The following is a 19,960-nucleotide window of genomic DNA, read 5'->3' as shown; positions in this document are numbered from 1 at the left end:
GCATCGAGTACTTTACATCATCTATGCATTCCTGTGTCCGTATCAGTAGTCCAGATAGTTCAGTTAGTGGAGCTGACTGATAAAACTGTATCATCAGCATGACTCACATATGACATGGCATGGCGGGACATAACATCAGACAGAGGGGAGGTACACAACACAAAAAGTATTGGACCCAATACAGATCCCTGAGGGACACCATATCTCAGGAAGAAATATCTGAGAACACCATTCACACACACAGTGTGGGTTCGGTCCGTGAAATCGGATCGAAACCAGGACAAAGCAAAATGAATACCAAAAAACTGCTGAAGTCTGTGTAGAAGTATAGGATAGTATCAACTACAGCTGACAAGAATAACAGTATTCAGGTGTCATCGTGAGCAGAAGAGTAGATCATTCATTTTAGAAGTGCAGATTCATTACCATAAGCCGACTGGAAGGGATTAAGGAGATGATTTTGCTCCATGTGTACAATAAGCTGAGAAAGAACAATCACTTCCAAAACCTGAGACAGGAGGGACAGGGTTGAAACTTGTCTGTAATTACTGAAGCAGTTATAATCCAAAGATAGTTTTTTTTATAAATTAGGCGGACAATAGCGGACTTGAACTCGAGAGAAAAGTGGCTTAATGCCACCTGGATCAGGGGAAAGATTCTTATAGCTATTTAATACAGATTGTTGAGTTAAGTACTCATAGTTAAAAATTTTTTTTTTGTTTTAGGCGGTCAGACTGCTTCTTTGGACGTTATCTTTTTTCATTGGGTCAATGAAAGTTTGAGGTTGCACTAACGTCTGTTTCAATAACGAATAGCGGGTTCTCCAGGTCATAAACAAGTGCATCTAGTTTTTTTCTGTCACACCTTTGATAGTCGCCAGGTAAAAGTTCCACACTGTCAGATAAGTGTGCTCAGTTTTGCGGAGTCACCATCGTGGTTTTGAAAATTACAGAATTTTATGGTTGAGCAAATAATTGATGAACATCTGTAAAATTCAGCCGAAATTCTCTTCCTCTGAGATGTGACTCATGTAGGTACCGTTGTTACTTTCCACTGAGTTGTAGCTGATGTGTGTCTATGTATCTGTGAAGTGGGTTTCGATTCCGATTCTGTTAAGCTTCAACGATCACTGAATCTTACAATGGTCAATATCAAAGTGAAATCGCTCTACATAAATTTTTTATCACAATAATTATAGTCTTTTTATTTTAAGAAGATGTTTAACATATAAATAAATAGTTTATCTCATAACAAGTATCAAAAATGTTTTGGTTTGACAACCAACAAGCCAAAATATAATTTTTTAAGGAAGTTTCAGTAAATCAAAATAGCTGAGAAATAAAACAATAAATAAACATAAAATCAAATTAAAATGTTTGAAAAATAAGTACATTTAGCAAAATATATGGGACACAGTTCATGACGACCATGAAAATAAACAAATCTTTACCATCTAATACATCTGTTGAAATAATTGTTAAACATATTTAGCTGAATTTTTTTTTAACCACCGTTCTTTTTTCGAAAAGTACCAAAGTAGCGTTTAACCATTCATTTTATTAGTTCTTGTTTAAAATATAACCAATGGTTAGAGTACAAACGTGTATTTACCTTTCCTGGGTATCCAAGCAGATGTTAGAGATCCTTGTGGGATGAACTGCAGTACGAGGCTTTTATAACTTATGTGACCCACACCACGTAATTCGCTGCATGCCCTTATTAGGAGTATTCTAAAATAGAATTATTTACCTGTGATAACAGCGATAACAGGTGACAATATACCATGCGAGATATACACTCGGGTACGTCTGCACCTTTTCTGTTGCGAAACACTCCGTGTAGGAATTCATACCCTCCTGTCGAGTTCTTTTTGTGGGTGATTTGTGGCAAGGGAAAAACTCTCAAGATTAGAGAAACAAAATCAACAGTCTCGTGATTTGGATAAAGGTAGAGATAGATACACATCATCATACAGCTAAGGTTTCCTGCACGGTTGACTGGCGGTTTGCTTTCGTGTCAATACATTCAGCTGAAAGCTACCCGAGAAAACACGCTTCACAAATTCAATTATTATGATTAAATGATTAATAAATTAGATTATATTTTTTGATAATTACTTTATTAAATTAAATGCAATGTATTATTGTTTATTTCTTTTTTATTTATAAATAATTTTATTTCAAATATAAATAATTGTTTTAAATATAAATTATTAATACTCGTAAGAACACATCGAAATACACACCCCACCTGTTTGTTCTGTCGTCTGTCTGTCTGTGTGTGTGACAGATTGTCAGTAAGTGTTTCTTTGACTGAGTGGAGTCTTTTGCTGTGGTGGGAAGTGAGCAAACCTGCCTGTCCGCTGTAATCATTATCTTGATTGCCCTTATTTGGGCACAGACAGGTACACTGGGTACATACAGCACAGGTGAACCCTAACGGGTGGCGGTCAACGGCCGGGCGATTCAACAAGATCGTCGGTGACGTCAGGAAATAATTATCACTTTATGGCTCGCAGCACTCATAAGCTTACTGGAAGGAATTTCCGAACAAGACACTTGCTCTTCAACAACAACAACAACAACAACAACAACAACAACAACAACAACAACAACAACAACACAACAACAACAACAACAACAACAACAACAACATCAGCAGCAGCAGCAGCAGCATACAAGAGGTTAAATACTCACTTAATTGTTTCCTTTATCTCTTTGTCTCTCGTGTAATCTTTCTTCTCTAATTCCACAAAACATTGCAAATGTCCATAAAAGGTAAAGATTGTCCTAAGCCTTACGGGTTTTATTTTAGAAGATCGTTGGGGAGTGAGATGTCAGAGACCAAGATGCCAAATAATTTTCTGTCCTTTTCACTGCTTTTCCCGAAACTCTATATGGAGTCATATTCCCACTTCCGACAATGGGGTTGACGAAGAAAAGACATATAATGTTTGTTTAAGAAACCTTTCTGCTGTCTGCATTGCTTTGAACATGTTTTCGTCGTCAAGCGACACAATTCTGTATTTTTCTTCCTCATTTTAGCAGCACTCCGTAAAAAATCTTTCAGGGTGTACCCGACGAACTGATGGCCCCTTTTAGGAGACTTATCTATGTTTCACTCGCAAGCGGTCATATAGTTTTTTCTTTTTTACTTTATCATCATTTTGCCATGTTCAAAGTGCGAGGTTGGGATGGGGGACGTGGTTGAATGCTGTTTCACAACTGTCCGTGTACACGTGACTGCGACCTGTTAATCTTTCTCAGAGATGTACATAACGGCAGAGATGTCCACCTGCTATATGTCTCTTAAAGGGATTCTAAAGGCAAAATAAAAGTGCTTAGACTTGCGTACAGAGTATGATAAATTTGAATCTCGTCTATTTATATGTGTGTTCATGTGGAAAACGTTGAAGGTTTTTAGTAGAATGTTGTGTTTAATAAGAGAAATTACACGGGACTCTTTTTTTGATTCCACGAAAACTCGTTCTCCATCACGTGACCCTATGAGGTGTGGTTTCCATAGTGAGAACCATGCCTGGAGAATGTACTGCACCCGACTGCCACGAAAAGATGGAAAAGATTCAAAATTTTCTTTCCATCAGTTTCCGAAAGACAGAGTCTTACAAGCCTTACACACAGAGTGCGTCATACAATAAACAGACGTAAAATCTTCGCAATGATACAGACACTTCCTTTCAGAGACTGACGTCACAACAAGACTCTGACGTCACAAGAAGACTCCTCTGCTTGATCATCTCGGGAAGATATCGTGGTTACTCGGCGGAAGGACACAACGGTCGATTTCACTGGATTTTTTCAATTTTTATAAACATCGGCAACCGAAATAGTGCTAATAAGTGGTAATTAAGTGAGAAACGAATCCTTTATTTCTCCTGTATTGCTCTCGTGCTCTGTAATTGTAACTAAATATAGTTTTGAAACGTTTGACCGTCGCCAGAGCCTTATCACAAGCCTTGAGTAACCCTTTAAAGGTGTAGTAGGGCGCAATCGCTGTCTAACAGCCGGGTACACATTCTCATGTCCACAAACACCACTATGCACGGAAAGTAGGTACCAATGCAGACTGAACGTGGATTGTACGTGGATACACTTGTGTTGTGTAATGACTATGGCGTTATGACATTAACAGCTAGCCCAATCCAAAGTTGTGATGTTATCGAAAAAGCTCATAGATTTATTGTTTCGAGTCCCACTTGCAGTTGCCTTGGCCAGGCCAGACAAAATTAAATGATGATTAATAATGAATAACGTTTGTCTTACACCGCCTTCGAGACAAACGTGCTCCGACTCTGTTCTACTAGATATACAAATATACACAAATCATAAAGAACACCCCGAATGCTAACAAAGTTTACAAATATTATAAACGTTATGAAACGTTCTGCTTAATAGGAACACCCAGGCCAAGTAACGGTCCGTTTGGTGAATGTTTAAATAATCTTTGATAACGGCGCTTCCTACTGTTGCTGCCTTGCAGCCTGACCGCAATACAAGTCATCCTAGTGATGTCGCGATCTAGTCACTACAGCGGATTTACATTTCTGAAATGTTAAGGCCAAGAACCACCACTTTAAAAAGTAGAAAAATATGACACACCTAGCTTAAGAAGCTGTAAGTCGTTTTCGAGATATCTAGGTAGGTATTTTCAGGCAATGGTCCTAGAAAACAACTATTGTTCTGTTGCAATGCTGAGCCATAATTTCATTAAGTGTCTCCATTTAGCAGGTACCTTAACGACATCACCACCATGAGAAACAACATGTGCATTAAAAATATTACATGGTAATTAACCAATTCATATAAAGGTCGTTACAGTCGTCAGGGCTACGGTCAGTAAGAGAATTAGGACCATCTGTTGATTAGAAACTAGAGACCTTACAAACCACATGATATATATATGCAGGTAGTCCTCGGGTTACGACGGTCTCGAGTTACGACGCTTTATACAACGCTCATTCCGACTTACGAGGTTTAGGTCTTAGTCGTTCGACTGTCGCTACGATTATCAAGATAAAGATCGCATCCTTGAACATGTGAAAGGATCTGCTCCTATGAAAGCGACAGTGATAACAAAGCGTACTATGCTGCACAATATTTTACTGTACTTATGTTTATTAATACTTATGTAGGGTACTGTGTTAGGATAGTGTTTGCAGTACTGTAGTGTTATTATGGTACAGTACTGTATGAAAGTATGATCCGACTTACGTCGAAATTCGCTTTACGACGCCGCGTAAGAACGGATCAACGTCGTAAGTCGAGGACTACCTGTATATATCTCACAATGTGTCATCTTTGTATGAGTGGTGTCCTGTGTCTTGTACCTTTGTCTCATTCGAAAGACGTCATGGAGAGGCAGTTAAATATGTCTGTGTAGAGCTGCAAAACAAACAACAACAAAGACCCGTCAAGAACTGTCTGTGAATAACGAAAGAATAACATTCTGGTTCCACCATACAAGGGACGAGCTGTATTGTTGTCGTCTTTGTGCAGTGTTCTGACAGCCACTTTTCTGACTGCTGTCCAACATCAACTGCCTTCACTCTCCATCTCTGTGACTAAATTTTAGATGCCTTAAAAGCAGTGATAAGATGAACAGAATTTTGGCATTTCAAAATCCATGAAATAAAACTTTATTGTCTGTCCGAGGAAGTACAAGACAGAAATTTTTCTTTTGTTCACAAGCCAAACCACATTTACAAACATAATATGAGCATATATATATATACAAAACGTAATGGCCAGACATACCCATACAAGACACTCAACACAAACGCACACCTACACCTCACACATACATGCAAATCTCATAAGGAGGATGGCAGTTAGTATGGCAGCCCTACGAGTCCTTTTGCCTCTTATTTAGGATGGTGATGGCTGCTGGCATGAAGGACCTCTGGTAGGCAGTTTTTCGCGCACGTGGCACTTTGAAGTTTGCCAGAGGGCGAAAGCTGAAGGCTGGGAAGGAGAAGGTGTTTGGTCTGAGGTGATGTCATGTGCCATCTTTCTGACTGCATGAAGGTACGAGTCAGAAAGTGGCAGCTGTGATTTACCAGTAATTTTATTTGCCTGGTGGATGACTCTGGCCAGCCTTGCCTTGTCTGTGACGAGGAGGTGACCATACCGGGCGGCGATGTTAGATGTGAGGATGCTCTCAACAAGAGACCCGTAAACAGTCTCTAGCATCCCAGAACTGACGTTGAAGCTGCGGAGTTTTCTCAAAAGGTAGTCTTTGCTGTGCTTATCTGTACACTTGATTCCCGTGATTACTAAGGGAAAGCCTTCCGTCTATCATTAAACCAAGGTACTTAAACCTGACAGCCGTATGTACTATATCACTGTAAGGCAACCAACCCTGTAAACATATGGCACATGCAGAGAAACAACAACGTGCCCGAGACGAGATCTGAACCCAGGACAGCCAGCCCTCACTGTATTGGTGACAGGCGCTAAACGTTGCGCCAACGGACTGCCCATGTAATGAAGGTAAAGCTGCACAGAAGTGTCTTTGATGTACATCACTGACGTCACTAATGTTTCTTGTTACCAGCGCCACCTAGCAGCGCCTTCTCGAGGCCAAGAGTAGGCGACTCCACCAGCAGCGAGAAGACGAAGGACACCATGTAGGTTAGAACCGTGACAGAGATCGTTAGCTCCGCCTGAAGAAATAACAATGACAACAACAGTAATAGATGTCAGTTATTTTCAAACTATGATGGTTTCGCCTTTATTGTGCCATTTATTAATGAATGAATTGTTTATTTACAGAGGTAGATATCACCATTTTGTGTGGGCTGCCATACACCTTTTCATTTATATCCTTCCAATCACGTATCACTTCGTCTGTCTTTTTATCTATTCCATTACATCTCTATCATTATTCACCCACTTGGTCTTGCAGTCTCTTTGACTATGCCTATTAGTGATGGACTGTTTAGTAAGTAAATGAGTAGGACTGTTATTACAATGGCGTTAACCTTGTTACATTTATGGGCGAATTTACTTTCAGGCTAAGTAATTTGGTACAATTTTAAAAATTAATTTACTAGATTTGTGTTGGTTCATACTGACTGCACGTTTCTGTGAGTGTCATGGACACAGCTTCAGAAGAGCAGAACTGCAAAGCTATTTACTTTCCCATTCCCATCTCTTGTTACCATAGTTACTATATAGTTAAAGTGCTCACCACAGTCCAGGAGGAAAGATAGAAAGGTGCGATTTTGTTGCCCAAGATGACGTACATCGTGGTGAGGTGGAACAGGTAGGCCCCGTAGGTCAGCCGTGACAGAGGCCCCCAGCCCCTCCAGGACAAGAAGGTGTTTACAAAGCCTGTGTGTAAAGTATAATAACAGTAGATGATGTCTACTTCACATCATTAGAGGAGGACAAATAATATCGACCTCCTACGTTTTTGGCAGGCAGGAATGTAATCTTTACGTATTACTGGCCTTACTGGCTGACCCATGCCTGTGTGCTACTGTATTTTGTTCCACTAACCTTCTTACTGTTAATTCACCAATCGCAGAAGGAACTATTTTTTTTTTTGTTTTTTTCAATACATCTTGAAGCAATGTAGGGTAAATTATTGTTATCTTTCTTAGCAAAGCCAACAAATTGTCTGTCGTCAAATTTTCAGGTACCTATTCCAGCTTGGTCGATTAGGGGAAGTTTGATGGGCTAATCGGGAATAGAACCAGCGCGCTCTCAGTTCGGATTCCAGCACTCTAACAATTTGACTATCTTCCCTCCCCCCTTTAAAAATATAGTAACTCATAAAGGCATAAAATGTAGACGCTGGCAAATAATAAATTTACACTACAATAATATTTTATTGCTTAAGGGATAAGATGTAATTGATTTGATCTGTATCTGTATCAAAGGTCACTTGAGGGACTTGACTTCCTTCTGTAATCAACAACTAATTAGGAAAGCTTCCCGCATTATGTCCATACCTGAACATGTACTAGCGGGAGAATTTGTTTTATTAAGCTCCGGTAAACGCTATGCCATGCCAGTATGCAAAAGCAATAGGCATCGAAAATCTTTTGTGCCATCCGCAGTCCAGCTACTCAATCACAGATGAACTATCAGCGGTGTGTGTGTGTGTATGTGTGATGGGTAGGTGTGCATGTGTGGTTTTTTTCTTTTCTCATATACATATATTTTGGAAACGGCACAGCTCCCATCTTAATTGCCCGTTGGGATTAATAAAGTCGGATGTTATTGTTATTATTGTTATTGTCACTTCATGCTGGCCTGTTTAGGTTGATTAAATCTGTTACTGCTCAAATCTGATTGCTAGCGTTTAAGATAAAATTCACTCAGCAGAGAAAATAAAAGGAGACACAACCATACCTCCATGTTCTGTGCAACAAGCCAGTATGACCCACGCCACTGCGCATGCCCACGCTGGTCGACTGAGAGTCTCGTACACGGCAAACTGGTTTGAGTCCCAGGTCAGGTGTAGGGTCTTGTCCATGCCTTTGACATTATCAAACTGCACGTAAGCAGCCACTAGGCCTACAGCCGTTGCCACCAGCCACCCTAACAGCACGAGAAGCTGCAAGATAAAGTTTTCAGAACATTGAACTGAGTATGAAGTGTGAGGCTTACTGGGTAAGGAGACAAATATGTATACGCATACAAATATCTTAATTTTGTTTTGTTTTTTCTTTATGTCTTTCTTTACTTCTATAGATTATTTCTTCAGACGATTTGAGAAAGAAGAATAAAATAAATGGTAAAGTTCTATATTACAGGCGTTTGCACGAAGTCACTTGTGCAGACAAAAAGTTTTGCGACTCTCTCTACAAGATTTGGGAGGGTTTGGTAAAAAATCTGCTGTACACTCCGAGACTAGTTCCTAAATATTCAAAATATTCGTAGCATCTCTCTCTCTCACACACACACACATACACTGTCTATATCTTCGCTTCTACGTCTCGCCCAATCATCTCTACCATTATCATCAACTCTTATCAGGAAAGTACCATATTTTATATCACCATGACCAAGTCTAGCTCTCTCATTACCTTCTTTTTCCATCTGTTCTTTCGCATTCATTTTCAACAAGAGCTCTCATCCTCCCCCACCACCATTAGTTATCATCTTCACGTCAGTGTCACATCTTTTCTATCACAGTTATCTAATTTTATTCTTCTTTTGTCTTTCTGTTCCATATTTTCCTGATGGATAGAAGCATTTGTGACAAGCGTGCGACCCTTGATTTACCCACCTTCTGCATTTTGTACTTGCATCCAGTGGAGTGCAAGATGTAGCCCAAGAGAACACCGATTGCAAATGGCGCGACACGGGTCCAGGGAGGAAGGTAGACTTCCTTCATATAGTCCAGCTGCGTATTTCTGCACGAACACAGTCAAGTATGACATACTGACCTACCCATCCATAATTAGTTAGATTTGTTACTGAGGTAGTGCTTCATGAGGCATATTAGTAAATTATAAAACAAATTAAAGTTTATAGGACGTGTTAGAAAACAGTTGGTGAAGAATTAGATCATATCGTATCATATATCAAATATCATATCATATCTCAAACCTCATATATCATATCATATCACATCACATGCATACTGGTAGGAGTAAGAAAAATGGAAAAGATGGATAAAAGTATTACCCGTAGAGAAGCTGCAGATTATCTCTTGTGATAAAAATGGGGTTCGTGACGATGTGGACGATGATCAGAGCAATGCAGAACAGAATGCCGATAGTCCGTTTCCTGGAATAGGAAAATCACAGATAATGAACAATTAGGAAGGAAAGGCCAAAGGCTAAAGAGGGAAATAGAAGAAGCATTAGATGTGGAAAGAAGAAAAAAATTACAGGAAAGAGAAGAAAGAAGAAAAACATAAAAACAAAATGTATCTTCTTACCCGAATACCCATGGTACGAGCATAAGGGGGGCAATGACATAGAACTGCATGTCGTCAGAGAGATACCAGCTCTGGCCCAGACACTGTAGTTTGAAAATAAGTGTTGAGATAAGAATGTTTGCGTTCATCAAGTTTGGCTTTAAGCTAATATTCAATAACATTGGAAAGTACCTGTGATGTTCATGAAGTGACTAATTTTTTATGCGTACATTGTTTGAAAACACCCGAGGCGTCGAGTTAAAATAGGAAAATGTCAGCTGCATGCAAGAAAATTATTAGAAAAGATTTTCATCTTATTATAGTACTTGAAACATGCCAAATGTCAGTTGACTCGTCATAACCGATCACTAAAACATGCACGCGCACCCAAACGCAAGAAAACAAACAGACACACGCACGCAAAGACATAAGCACACAGATTAACATAGAATACTGAATACAGTACATTGTTTTTCTTACCATTTTCGATATATCAACAAGATTGTTGACATAGAGTATGTTAGCCCACCAGTACTTCTTGCAGTTCTGCAAGGTAGCTGATTGCGAGTTATCGTAGGGACCGCTCATAAGGTATGGCATTATTCCGGCATAAAATATGATAGCGACCATATACAAAGGTGTCAGCCTAGGACAAAGACCATCTCCAGTGCATCAAAATAGTTCTTTCAAATATAGAATAAAAGGCTCAAAAGAAACGAATAATTTACTTATTCATTTCTTTATCAGTAATTCACTTCAAGACATGTTTTTGCGAGGTTTGAAACATCTGTAACAGTCATTGTCATTTTTGTCTCCTTCATTCTCTTTACCTCCAGAATCGGTGCACGTAGTACAGAATCATGTTTCTGCACGTGATGCCGCCAGCCTTCTGTGCCTGTCGTAAGAACAGGTAGGATGTCAGGCAACCGCTGCAAAGATGGAGAACAACATTAGGCAGTTAAGTAAACAAAATAATAAAGAATATTAAAGCATCCATAAAAGGAAAACTTAAAATCCAGAATGTTATTTAGCTTCTGTTGTATCACCTTATAAAGAACATTTCTTTAAAAGTGAATAAAACCAACCGGCTTTAAATCCTTTTCAACTATCAATTCTTTTTATCTAATACCCCCTGCTATAAGAGTAAATAATTCATGTGCTGTACAGAAAATAAGTCTTTAAACACAGACTTGCATAAGTGGAAGTAAAATCTGTTATGGCTGCTTGAAGAATGGACACACTAACACTAAGGCTCAGGTCAACGAGAGAGCTGTCCTTCCTGGCTGAGAGTTTTGGGATTTTGTAAAGACCTTTAAACTAGTAAAAGTTCTATTCAGGCAGTTAGCGATGATTTACCTTAAAAGGAAGAAGGTATCAACCGAAAGTGTTCCACTGAATAGAGGCGCCATTGTCCAGTCTTGTATCATAGTGAAAAGGGCTGCTGCGTTTCCTAAAATTATCAAAAGTAAATTCAGGCACATTCTTGTTGTTTTTCATGTAAAGACTACATTTTTCTCGAAATTTCTTGCTTTTGCGTGTCTTCACTCAGGGACAAAATGTACTGCTTTCGCTCTGGCACATAAAGATATAAAAATGGAGCGATATAAATACTGAAAGATTATGAGACTTTCCAAGAACTCGGTGATCAAACAAGTGATATTATTCATAGTGTGTTCAAAGAATGCTTTATGAAGTTGCTGAATGATGTCTTAGCTGCTTACATGGTTACCCACACTTACCTACTGTGTTGGCTGTAGCAGCAGTCGGCATGGCAAAGCAGTGACCCAGGATGACCCAGGTAATGGTAATGACCCGGATGCCGTGAAGGCAGGACAGGTCACCTTGACCTTTCTCAAAGCTTAGCAGCTTTTTGCCGTTTTCTAGTACCGAGAAACTCAACAGCAGCTTGGAGCACAGACCTGTAAACAGAAAACCCGATCAACGGATCTTAAACGTTAGAAAATATGAATAACAGAACAGTTAACAGAATAATAATAATTGATATTAATTAATAGTTAACATGCTATTTAACAGAAAATGTGAAGAGAGTTGTAGAACAAAAACGGTTTGTCCCACTTTACATCTGCATCAATAATGTCAGCGTTCTAACAAAAAAGAACCATTCTTTTCCCTAATATGTTCTTTGTAGTGATCAGGAAAGCGATACAAGTTTATGTATAGCAACAAGGGTTTAGTACACATAAATAATAGTACAAACTAGTAAAAATTGTTCGAATAAATTAATAAGAAAATTAGAGAATTTTCAAGAATTAAAACACTGAATAAGAGGAATTTGCAAAAGAAAAAGACTATAACACTAAACAAGAGTGAGTTTTGACAAGGCAGTGAATGTATCGTGTTGATCTGTATTGGACTGTGTGTGTGTGTGTGTGTATTCGAGCAATGTTAATAACTCGATATTAAAGAGGAAACAGGCTACACATTTGAGCAAGGTAAGATAAAGTATTGGCAGTATGGGAAGTTTTGTTTGCATTAAAGGAAGATGTTGATACCTGTGCTCTTGCCAGAATGCAAGTAAAGGTAGCAAAAAAAAAAAGCAACAATATTTTCTGATACCTCTGGATCTGACTATTTTTTGTTTCTCTGGCTCGTGATTGGCGTATATCTTTAGTCCGTTAGTAGCTACTGTCGGTTTGTGCTTCTCGCCTTGACCCGTCACTTCCGGTAGATTGCCGTTTCCAATGACATACCCTTCACCATTCTTGTCTTGAACCATAACTTCGTGGAGAGAACTACTTCCATTGGCGTGTTTATCGATATTTTCATGCGTTTCCCCATTAAAGGCCATATTGATATGACTTGTAAGGTATGGCGTGCTTGTCTTGTTTGGTGTCTTCTCGCTCCCTTTGAGGTGAACACCGTAGGCTGTGCCACACACTCCAAGGAGGGTGAGGAAGGCGATGATCCCGCTAAGTACAGAGAATGGTTTCAGGACAGTCAGCTACGTGAAACAATACGAAAAAGCAGAAAGAAGAAGAATTTGCCGAGGAACACTGCACTAGGATTATGTCTTGATGACGAGGCAAACAATGGAACATAAATGTGTATTAAGTGAATAATGATGATAACGATGATGATGATGATGATGATGGTACAAATTTTTAGGGACAAACAAGAAATGTCCATGACGGGATAGATACGTATGAGTCTAGTTGGCTGCCCGCTGCCTACATAGACAATTTTGGAGAATTATGCATTTATGTGGCCTTCACCTTAAGTCGAGGGTAGACCACTTCCGGTTTGCTGTCAGTTGTTCATAAGTGTAGCGTTCTTTGACCAAGTGGGCTCTTACAATAAACAAATGATCGTCGACATTGCGTATACGCTATATACTATTTCACTCATCGACACGTCTGACCAAAGCACCCCGATGAAAGAGTTTCAGCTTTGTCAGCATTACACTTAATTTTTTCATTTTTTACGGATGTAAACCTCTAGAAACCTCTCAAATTTCAGATTTGCTACAGCCTTAGTGCTGTTAGCATCACTGAAAACTTATGACCTTTAGAAGGCTAAGGTCCAACTGTGGACCATTAAACTTCTTGCAGATTTGATCTTGAAAGCTCTACTGAAAATGACACCCCACTGCATATCCAGAAGAGAAAAAAGTAAGCGAAGACATAAAACAAACCACTCACATGGTGACCCAAAATAGTGTGTCACCAGTAGGATCCTTGGAGGTGACACAAGACGCCCCTAGCACTGTTTGTCCCAAAGCGTCTGCAGAGCATCAAACCAAAAACACCAAAATTAATATCATTTTTTATACAAAACAGAATAAAAAAATCCTATTCAACGTAATTTATCTACTTTGTATTGGTAGTTTGCAGTTCGGCAACGGTTACCACTAACCATCACATATGTTTAATTTTCTGATTAAAGATTTGCTATTTTCTTTACTATATTTGTTTTAGAAAATATTAATAATATCTAAATAAAGACTTTTATATAGCGTTCATAGCCATGAACTGCTGGAAAACTGTGTTTATCTTTTTTTATTTTGTGAGATATGCGCCCCAGTAATGGAATGTAAATTATAGCAGGTGTGTACTTGTGTACATAGAAAAAATTGTTAGAAACTGATACCAGCTGCTTCTTTTGCCAGCAGGGCCACGTCGTCTCTACATGAAGCCGGAAGACAGATGTCAACATAGACAGTGCTGAGGACTTGGTCCAGAAGAGCCTGCAACATGTTTATTATCATTTAATGCTGCAGACAGAGCAGAACTACATCATGCCCTTACCTTCCACTGTTTCTCCCAACCCACTTTTAACATACCATTCCTTGAAAACCTGCTATGAGAATTGTGTTGGAGACAACCAGACACAAAATAGCCCATAAATAGTGATTATATTACATTTTTGTATCTGAGTAATGAACCGATGCTTCTTTATTCTTACAACTCAGATTTGTTCTTGTATTGAGGACGAAAATTTTGTCTTTGCTAATTCTTCACTACACAAGTTATTGCACTATACGTATAAAAAAACCCACGAAAACATAATCATTTGTACAGAAGACATGATGAACATAAAATGTGTTTCTCTAAAACACTCGCTAACGCACTTTTTTTTGTTGTCTTACCAGCTGTGCACCGAGACCGGAAAAGTTCATCTTCACTTGAAGAGTACAAAACAGTCCCTCGATCACACCATCATTCATCTTTTGAGAAATCCCCCGACATTCGTCATACTGTCCCACAAATGTTTTCTCCCCTAGCAGAATGCCGGCCTGTGGTTTTCCCATGGCGTCTATCACTGCAAATAAATAAATGATAAATAAATAACCCAAACAACCATCAGTTCTTAGACGACGCAACAACTTTATCCTCTTATCTCTCTCGTCCCTCTTTTTGCTCCCCCACTTTCTTCATGATCTGATTACCGTTCCTCTACCTTTTACTGCTGATGTTACTGCTGATTACTTAGAACTCATTCGATACGGCAGGGTTCAAGGAGGTCACATTCCCCTCGCCCGCATGTAAATTCACCAATTTCAAAAAATCATAAAAAGTAACTTTAAGAGATAGAAAAAAATTTAAACAAATAATACCTGATCAAGCTGTGTGAAACAAAAATGCTTACATCTGAATCCTGCACGAACAGCCACTTATTAGGTAATCCAAAGCTAATTAGGTAGATGCAATGGAATTTAAAAAAAAATATTTCACACAGGGTTGCACAGGATATATCATGCTAGCACAAGTTACACCTCCAGGAATCACATTTTAATAACCGCATATAAACTTGAAATGAATAAACATTGTTCTTGTCAAAAAAAAAAAAAAAATCAGATTGATGCATTTAATAATATTATTATCGGTACGCTAAGAAGGTACAGAGCCGCGCGAAGATAATTCACTACGAAGCACAGAGTGCATGCGAAGAAAATGTTCACCGGTGTTTTCAAAAATTATATCTGTTAAACTACAAAAAAGACAAATATATGTGATACACCGTTTAAAAGAGCATTTTAAAAACATTTGCGTGGTGTTAATTTCAAGAATTATAGGTTCTGATTTCTTGTAGTAAACTCGCATCAAAGATAATCACTGTATGGGGCACGATTTTCCAAACCAGGGGAAAGGACACAATCAGAATTTTTTTTTTTTACATAATATATATATACAGACATAAAATACCACACAAGATCATTTTTTAATAGAATATACATTAGAATTTAAATATTACTTACTGTTTGCTTCTCATTTTCTGTTGTTTGAGTACAAATCCAGTCAAATCGAGTAGCGAGCAACGAATGTCAATATGGCGCTCTAGTAAACAAACCGCGTTTTTTTAAAGTCTTTTAAAGACGAGAAAATAACTGATTGGTTGATTTTGACTCTAAAGGGAAGCAATCGAAAAGGGAAAGTATCCTAAATGTTCCTGTGTTTTCTCCCTTATGTATTCGTGCATTTACGCACAGGGTTACAGATTTAAACAGTACACTGGTTACAGAAGTGCGTCGGGCACAGGAGTCTGACGCATACAAGTTACGTGAAGCCGTTTGGTCGGACTGCTGCAGAGCGAAAGTGCTCAAACCGTCTTGATTCCGTTAACTTGCATGATGACACTTATTTCCGTAGTCGATAGATATCATGCTTGATCAAACGAGCAAAACGTAGATGGTGAAAAGATTGACTACAAAGACAATGTGTAAGTTTTCAACATAAGACTAACAGATATTGTTACAAACAAAATGTCATTATTCTACTGTCAAATTATCGAGCCAGTTTCCACAGTATTTTTATCTGAATGTCTGTGAATGAATGTAAAGGAAGAGACATATATACAAGAAACTGTCAACGTTACTTTTGCCTGTATTTTCGCAGTCTACCTGGTTAGCTTACAATTCTAGGAGTTTCTCATCCAATGTTCTACGACAATGTGCAGAGGTACTTACTTTGTAAGGGCCAAAGTTCTCCTTTTTGAATCCCCGCCTGGAAGGCTGCAAGGTCCGCCGCGCACTGGGGCAAGACTTGCAGGGTTTGAGACAGGAGACTGAGTTTCTGCAGAGTGTTCTGAAGGGAGATGCCGCTGTTCATTAGGAAGGACAGAAATTCGGGTGGCAAAGAGTTGGCAGAGTTACCCGACATCATGTTCAATAAAAGCATCAAGTTCTGGAGTTGCTGAGCGGCACCGGAAGTCGAAGCGCTGGTGGAGTTGGCACTGGCGACAAGAGGGGTCGAGTTGAGTGAAGTTGCACTGAAGTTTCGTGAGTCTGTTTTAGGGAAGGATGAAGGTGTGTATTTATTAGTCGTATAGCTATTGTCCCCGGAAGAATTCCCCAAAGAGATACCTCCTGCCTTTGTTGCAGGGGGAGAAGTACCTGTAAACGAGTCGTTTGTGGATCCCGAGGACGAGGTTTTGATAGGCGAGAAACTTGATGGCTGACCTCCTAAGCTCGTGACCCCAGATATTAGGGTCCCTGACGCTTGAGTCACCAAAGCTGGGGTCCCTGATGCAGGTTTTCCAGTGACGATTCCAGTTGATGGGCTTTCAGTAACTGGGTCAACAGAAGAGTTACTGGTGCTGAAACCTCCTAAAGCGGAAGTTGGTGAGCTAGGTTCAGTCTGCACGTTCCTTAAAGATGGAGTCACTGATGATGAACGCATTGTGCCTGTTTCCAAAGAAACTGCCTTGTTTAAATACATCGAGGTTCCAGATGGAGTGACAGGAAGGCTAGCATTGGTGGTCTGTAAGCCTCCAGTCATACTAGTAGTTTGACAAAGTGCTGTCCTCAGTGTCACCAAAAGAACTGTCGTGACCAGCATGATTTGCCACATTTCCAGTCGTTTGGTCTGAAACATTTTGGAACAAAACGGTTCATTAGAAATGACAGAAATATTTTAAGTTTTACTTAACAGACGCTTTACTGCGATTTCTTTTAATATTAAAGTCCTGACCAGGTCAACGCCCTGAAACCATCCGTGCGTGACGAACACTCTTGTCAGCATTTGTTGTTGCTGTTTGTATTGTTCTGATGGGTGAGAAAAGTTCACATCTAGATGATCTGAGGATGAGGTGATCAGCATTATTCTCGATGCTTTGAAGTCTGTCATGGAGATAATTGGGAATGCCAACCAAAGAGAATTACAATAGTTTTGCTCCACGTGTACAATAAGCTGGGAAAGAACAATCGCTTCCAAAACCTGAGACAGAAGGGACAGGTTTGAAACTGGTCTGTAATTATTGAAGCAGTTATAATCCAAAGATAGTTTTTTTTATAAATTAGGCGGACAATAGCGGACCTGAACTCGAGAGGAAAGTGTTCAGACGTGAGAGTAGCATTAGTAACATAGGTTATATGTAGTAACAGGACATATAAACAATCGACAGGCAGAGAGGACGGAATAGAAACGAGCTCATATAGTCGAAGTGACATCATCATGTGTCCATGATAAGTCCAATCATAACTTTACACTATCTTGGTGGTTTAAAGCTGTTCTCGAGGTTGATAAATGAGTCATCGACTCTAGTGACACAGTTTCTGCTCGTGGCCACTCTCGGTCCGTCAAAGGACAGAGATAACCAATCTGAAGAAAACCAACACACCCATCCACCTTAACAACAGTTGGCATAATGCCACCTGGATCAGGGGAAAGATTTATTCTTAAAGCTATTTAATACAGGTTGTTGTGTTAAGAACTGGTAGTAAAAAAAATCTGTCCAAAGATTTTTTTGTTTTAGGCGGTCAGACTGCTTCTTTGGGTCAAGGAAAGTTTGAGGTTGTGCTAACGTCTGTTTCAATAATGAAAAGCGGGTTCTCCAGGTCATAAACAAGTACATCTAGTTTTTTTCTGTCACACCTTTGATAGTCGCCAGGTAAAAGCTACACACTGTCAGATAAGTGTGCTCAGTTCTGCGGAGTCACCAACGTGGTTTTGAAAATTACAGAATATTATGGTTGAGCAAATAATTGATGAACATCTGTAAAATTCAGCCGAAACTCTCTCCCTCTGAGATGTGACTCATGTTGTAGCTGATGTGTATCTATGTATCTGTGATGTGGGTTTGATTCCGATTCTGTTAAGCTTCAACGATTATTGAATCTTACAATGGTCAATATTAAAGTGAAATTCCTCTGCATACATTTGTTATTACAATAATATGCACACAGTTATAGTCTTTTTATTTTAAGAAGATGTTTAACATATAAATAAATAGTTTATCTCATTACAAGTATCAAAAATGTTTTGGTTTGACAACCAACAAGCCAAAAAATAATTTCTTAAGGAAGTTTCAGAAAATCAAAATAGTTGAGAAATAAAACAATAAATAAACAAATTAAAATGTTTGAAAAATAAGTACATTTAGCAAAATATATGGGACATAATTCATGAGACCATGAAAATAAACACATCTTTATGATCCAATACATCTGTTGAAATAATTGTTAAAAATCTAGCTGAATTTTTTTTTTACCACCGTTCTTTTTTCGAAAAGTGCCAAAGCAGCGTTTAACCATTCATTTTATTAGTTCTTGTTTAAAATATAACCAATGGTTAGAGTACAAACGTGTCTGTACCTTTCCTGGGTATCCAAGCAGATGTTAGAGACCCTTGTGGGATGAACTGCCGTACGAGGCTTTTATAACTTATGTGACCCACACCACGGAATTCGCTGCATGCCCTTATTAGGAGTATTCTAAAATAGAATTATTTACCTGTGATAACAGCGATAACAGGTGACAATATACCATGCGAGATACACACTCGGGTACGTCTGCACCTTTGCTGTTGCGAAACACTCCGTGTAGGAATTCATACCCTGCTGTCGAGCTGCTTTTTGTGGGTGATTTGTGGCAAGAGAAAAACTCTCAAGATTAGAGAAACAAAATCGACAGTCTTGTCATTAGGATAAAGGTAGAGATACACATCATCATACAGCTAAGGTTTCCTGCACGGTTGACTGGCGGTCTGCTTTCGTGTCTGTGCATTCAGCTGAAAGCCACCCGAGAAAACACGCTTCACAAATTCAATTATTAAGATTAAATAATTACTAAGTTATATTTTTTGATAATTACATTATTAAATTAAATGCACTGTATTATTGTATATTTCTTTTTTAATTTGTAAATAATTTATTTCAAATATAAAGAATTCTTTTAAATGTAAATCATTAATACTCGTTAGAACACATCGAAATACACACCCCACCTGTTTGTTCTGTCGTCTGTCTGTCTGTGTGACAGATTGTCAGTAAGTGTTTCTTTGACTGAGTGGAGTCTTTGGCGGTGGTGGGAAGTGAGCAAGCCTGCCTGTCCGCTGTAATCATTATCTTGATTGCCCTTATTTGGGCACAGACAGGTACACTGGGTACATACAGCACAGGTGAACCCTAACAAGTGGGAGGGAGGGAAGGAAAATGTTTAAAGTAAGCTGCAGAGGTACAGTATGCAGGTTCCTATAAGTATTGCCCTACTTTTGACACATACGGGTGGCGGTCAACGGCAGGGCGATTCATCCAGGTCGTTGGTGACGTCAGGAAATATCACCTTTTGGGTCGCACCCCTCATAAGCTTACTGGGAGGAATTTCTGAACC

The 19,960-nt window shown here is 39.0% G+C and overlaps 2 protein-coding genes across 3 annotated transcripts in view; both read right to left on the bottom strand.

Annotated features, from left to right (window-relative positions):
• LOC112558301 (O-acyltransferase like protein-like) overlaps positions 1 to 1,827 on the bottom strand; it is a 28,945-nt gene extending 27,118 nt beyond the window's left edge. Inside the window, exon 1 of the mRNA XM_025228685.1 lies at positions 1,612 to 1,827. The gene's annotated coding sequence lies outside the window, so the exon portion shown is untranslated. The remainder of the gene's footprint in view (positions 1 to 1,611) is intronic.
• Positions 1,828 to 5,763: 3,936 nt separating this feature from the next.
• Positions 5,764 to 19,042, bottom strand: LOC112558300 (nose resistant to fluoxetine protein 6-like). Of its 2 annotated transcripts, XM_025228680.1 has the most exons (16): positions 18,944 to 19,042; positions 16,319 to 17,216; positions 14,501 to 14,673; positions 14,002 to 14,098; positions 13,554 to 13,635; positions 12,472 to 12,824; positions 11,634 to 11,813; positions 11,251 to 11,344; positions 10,725 to 10,823; positions 10,375 to 10,540; positions 9,916 to 9,998; positions 9,660 to 9,761; positions 9,259 to 9,385; positions 8,379 to 8,583; positions 7,210 to 7,352; positions 5,764 to 6,682 (listed from the first exon to the last, which is right to left on the bottom strand). In XM_025228680.1, the coding sequence occupies exons 2-16, from the start codon at positions 17,199 to 17,201 to the stop codon at positions 6,554 to 6,556; spliced, it is 2,916 nt and encodes a 971-aa protein (XP_025084465.1). In that variant the 5' UTR covers positions 17,202 to 17,216; positions 18,944 to 19,042; the 3' UTR covers positions 5,764 to 6,553. The 2 variants fall into 2 exon arrangements, with proteins under 2 accessions (XP_025084465.1, XP_025084466.1); XM_025228681.1 differs by lacking the exons at positions 16,319 to 17,216; positions 18,944 to 19,042 and adding an exon at positions 15,611 to 15,694.
• Between the last annotated feature and the right edge of the window lie 918 nt (positions 19,043 to 19,960).

Source organism: Pomacea canaliculata, linkage group LG2 (assembly GCF_003073045.1).
Source record: "Pomacea canaliculata isolate SZHN2017 linkage group LG2, ASM307304v1, whole genome shotgun sequence".
NCBI classification, from domain to species: Eukaryota; Metazoa; Mollusca; class Gastropoda; order Architaenioglossa; family Ampullariidae; genus Pomacea; species Pomacea canaliculata.
This window is presented reverse-complemented; position numbering and strand designations above follow the sequence as displayed.

Excerpts from the sequence above, each read along its gene's own strand:
- LOC112558300 (XM_025228680.1), bottom strand. The coding sequence starts at position 17,201 with ATGTGGCAAATCATGCTGGTCACGACAGTTCTTTTGGTGACACTGAGG. Across the intron at positions 13,636-14,001 it reads GCTGGCAAAAGAAGCAGCTG|ACGCTTTGGGACAAACAGTG; the intron begins GTATCAGTTTCT and ends GATGCTCTGCAG. Across the intron at positions 10,824-11,250 it reads GATACCTTCTTCCTTTTAAG|CGGTTGCCTGACATCCTACC; the intron begins GTAAATCATCGC and ends CCATCTTTGCAG.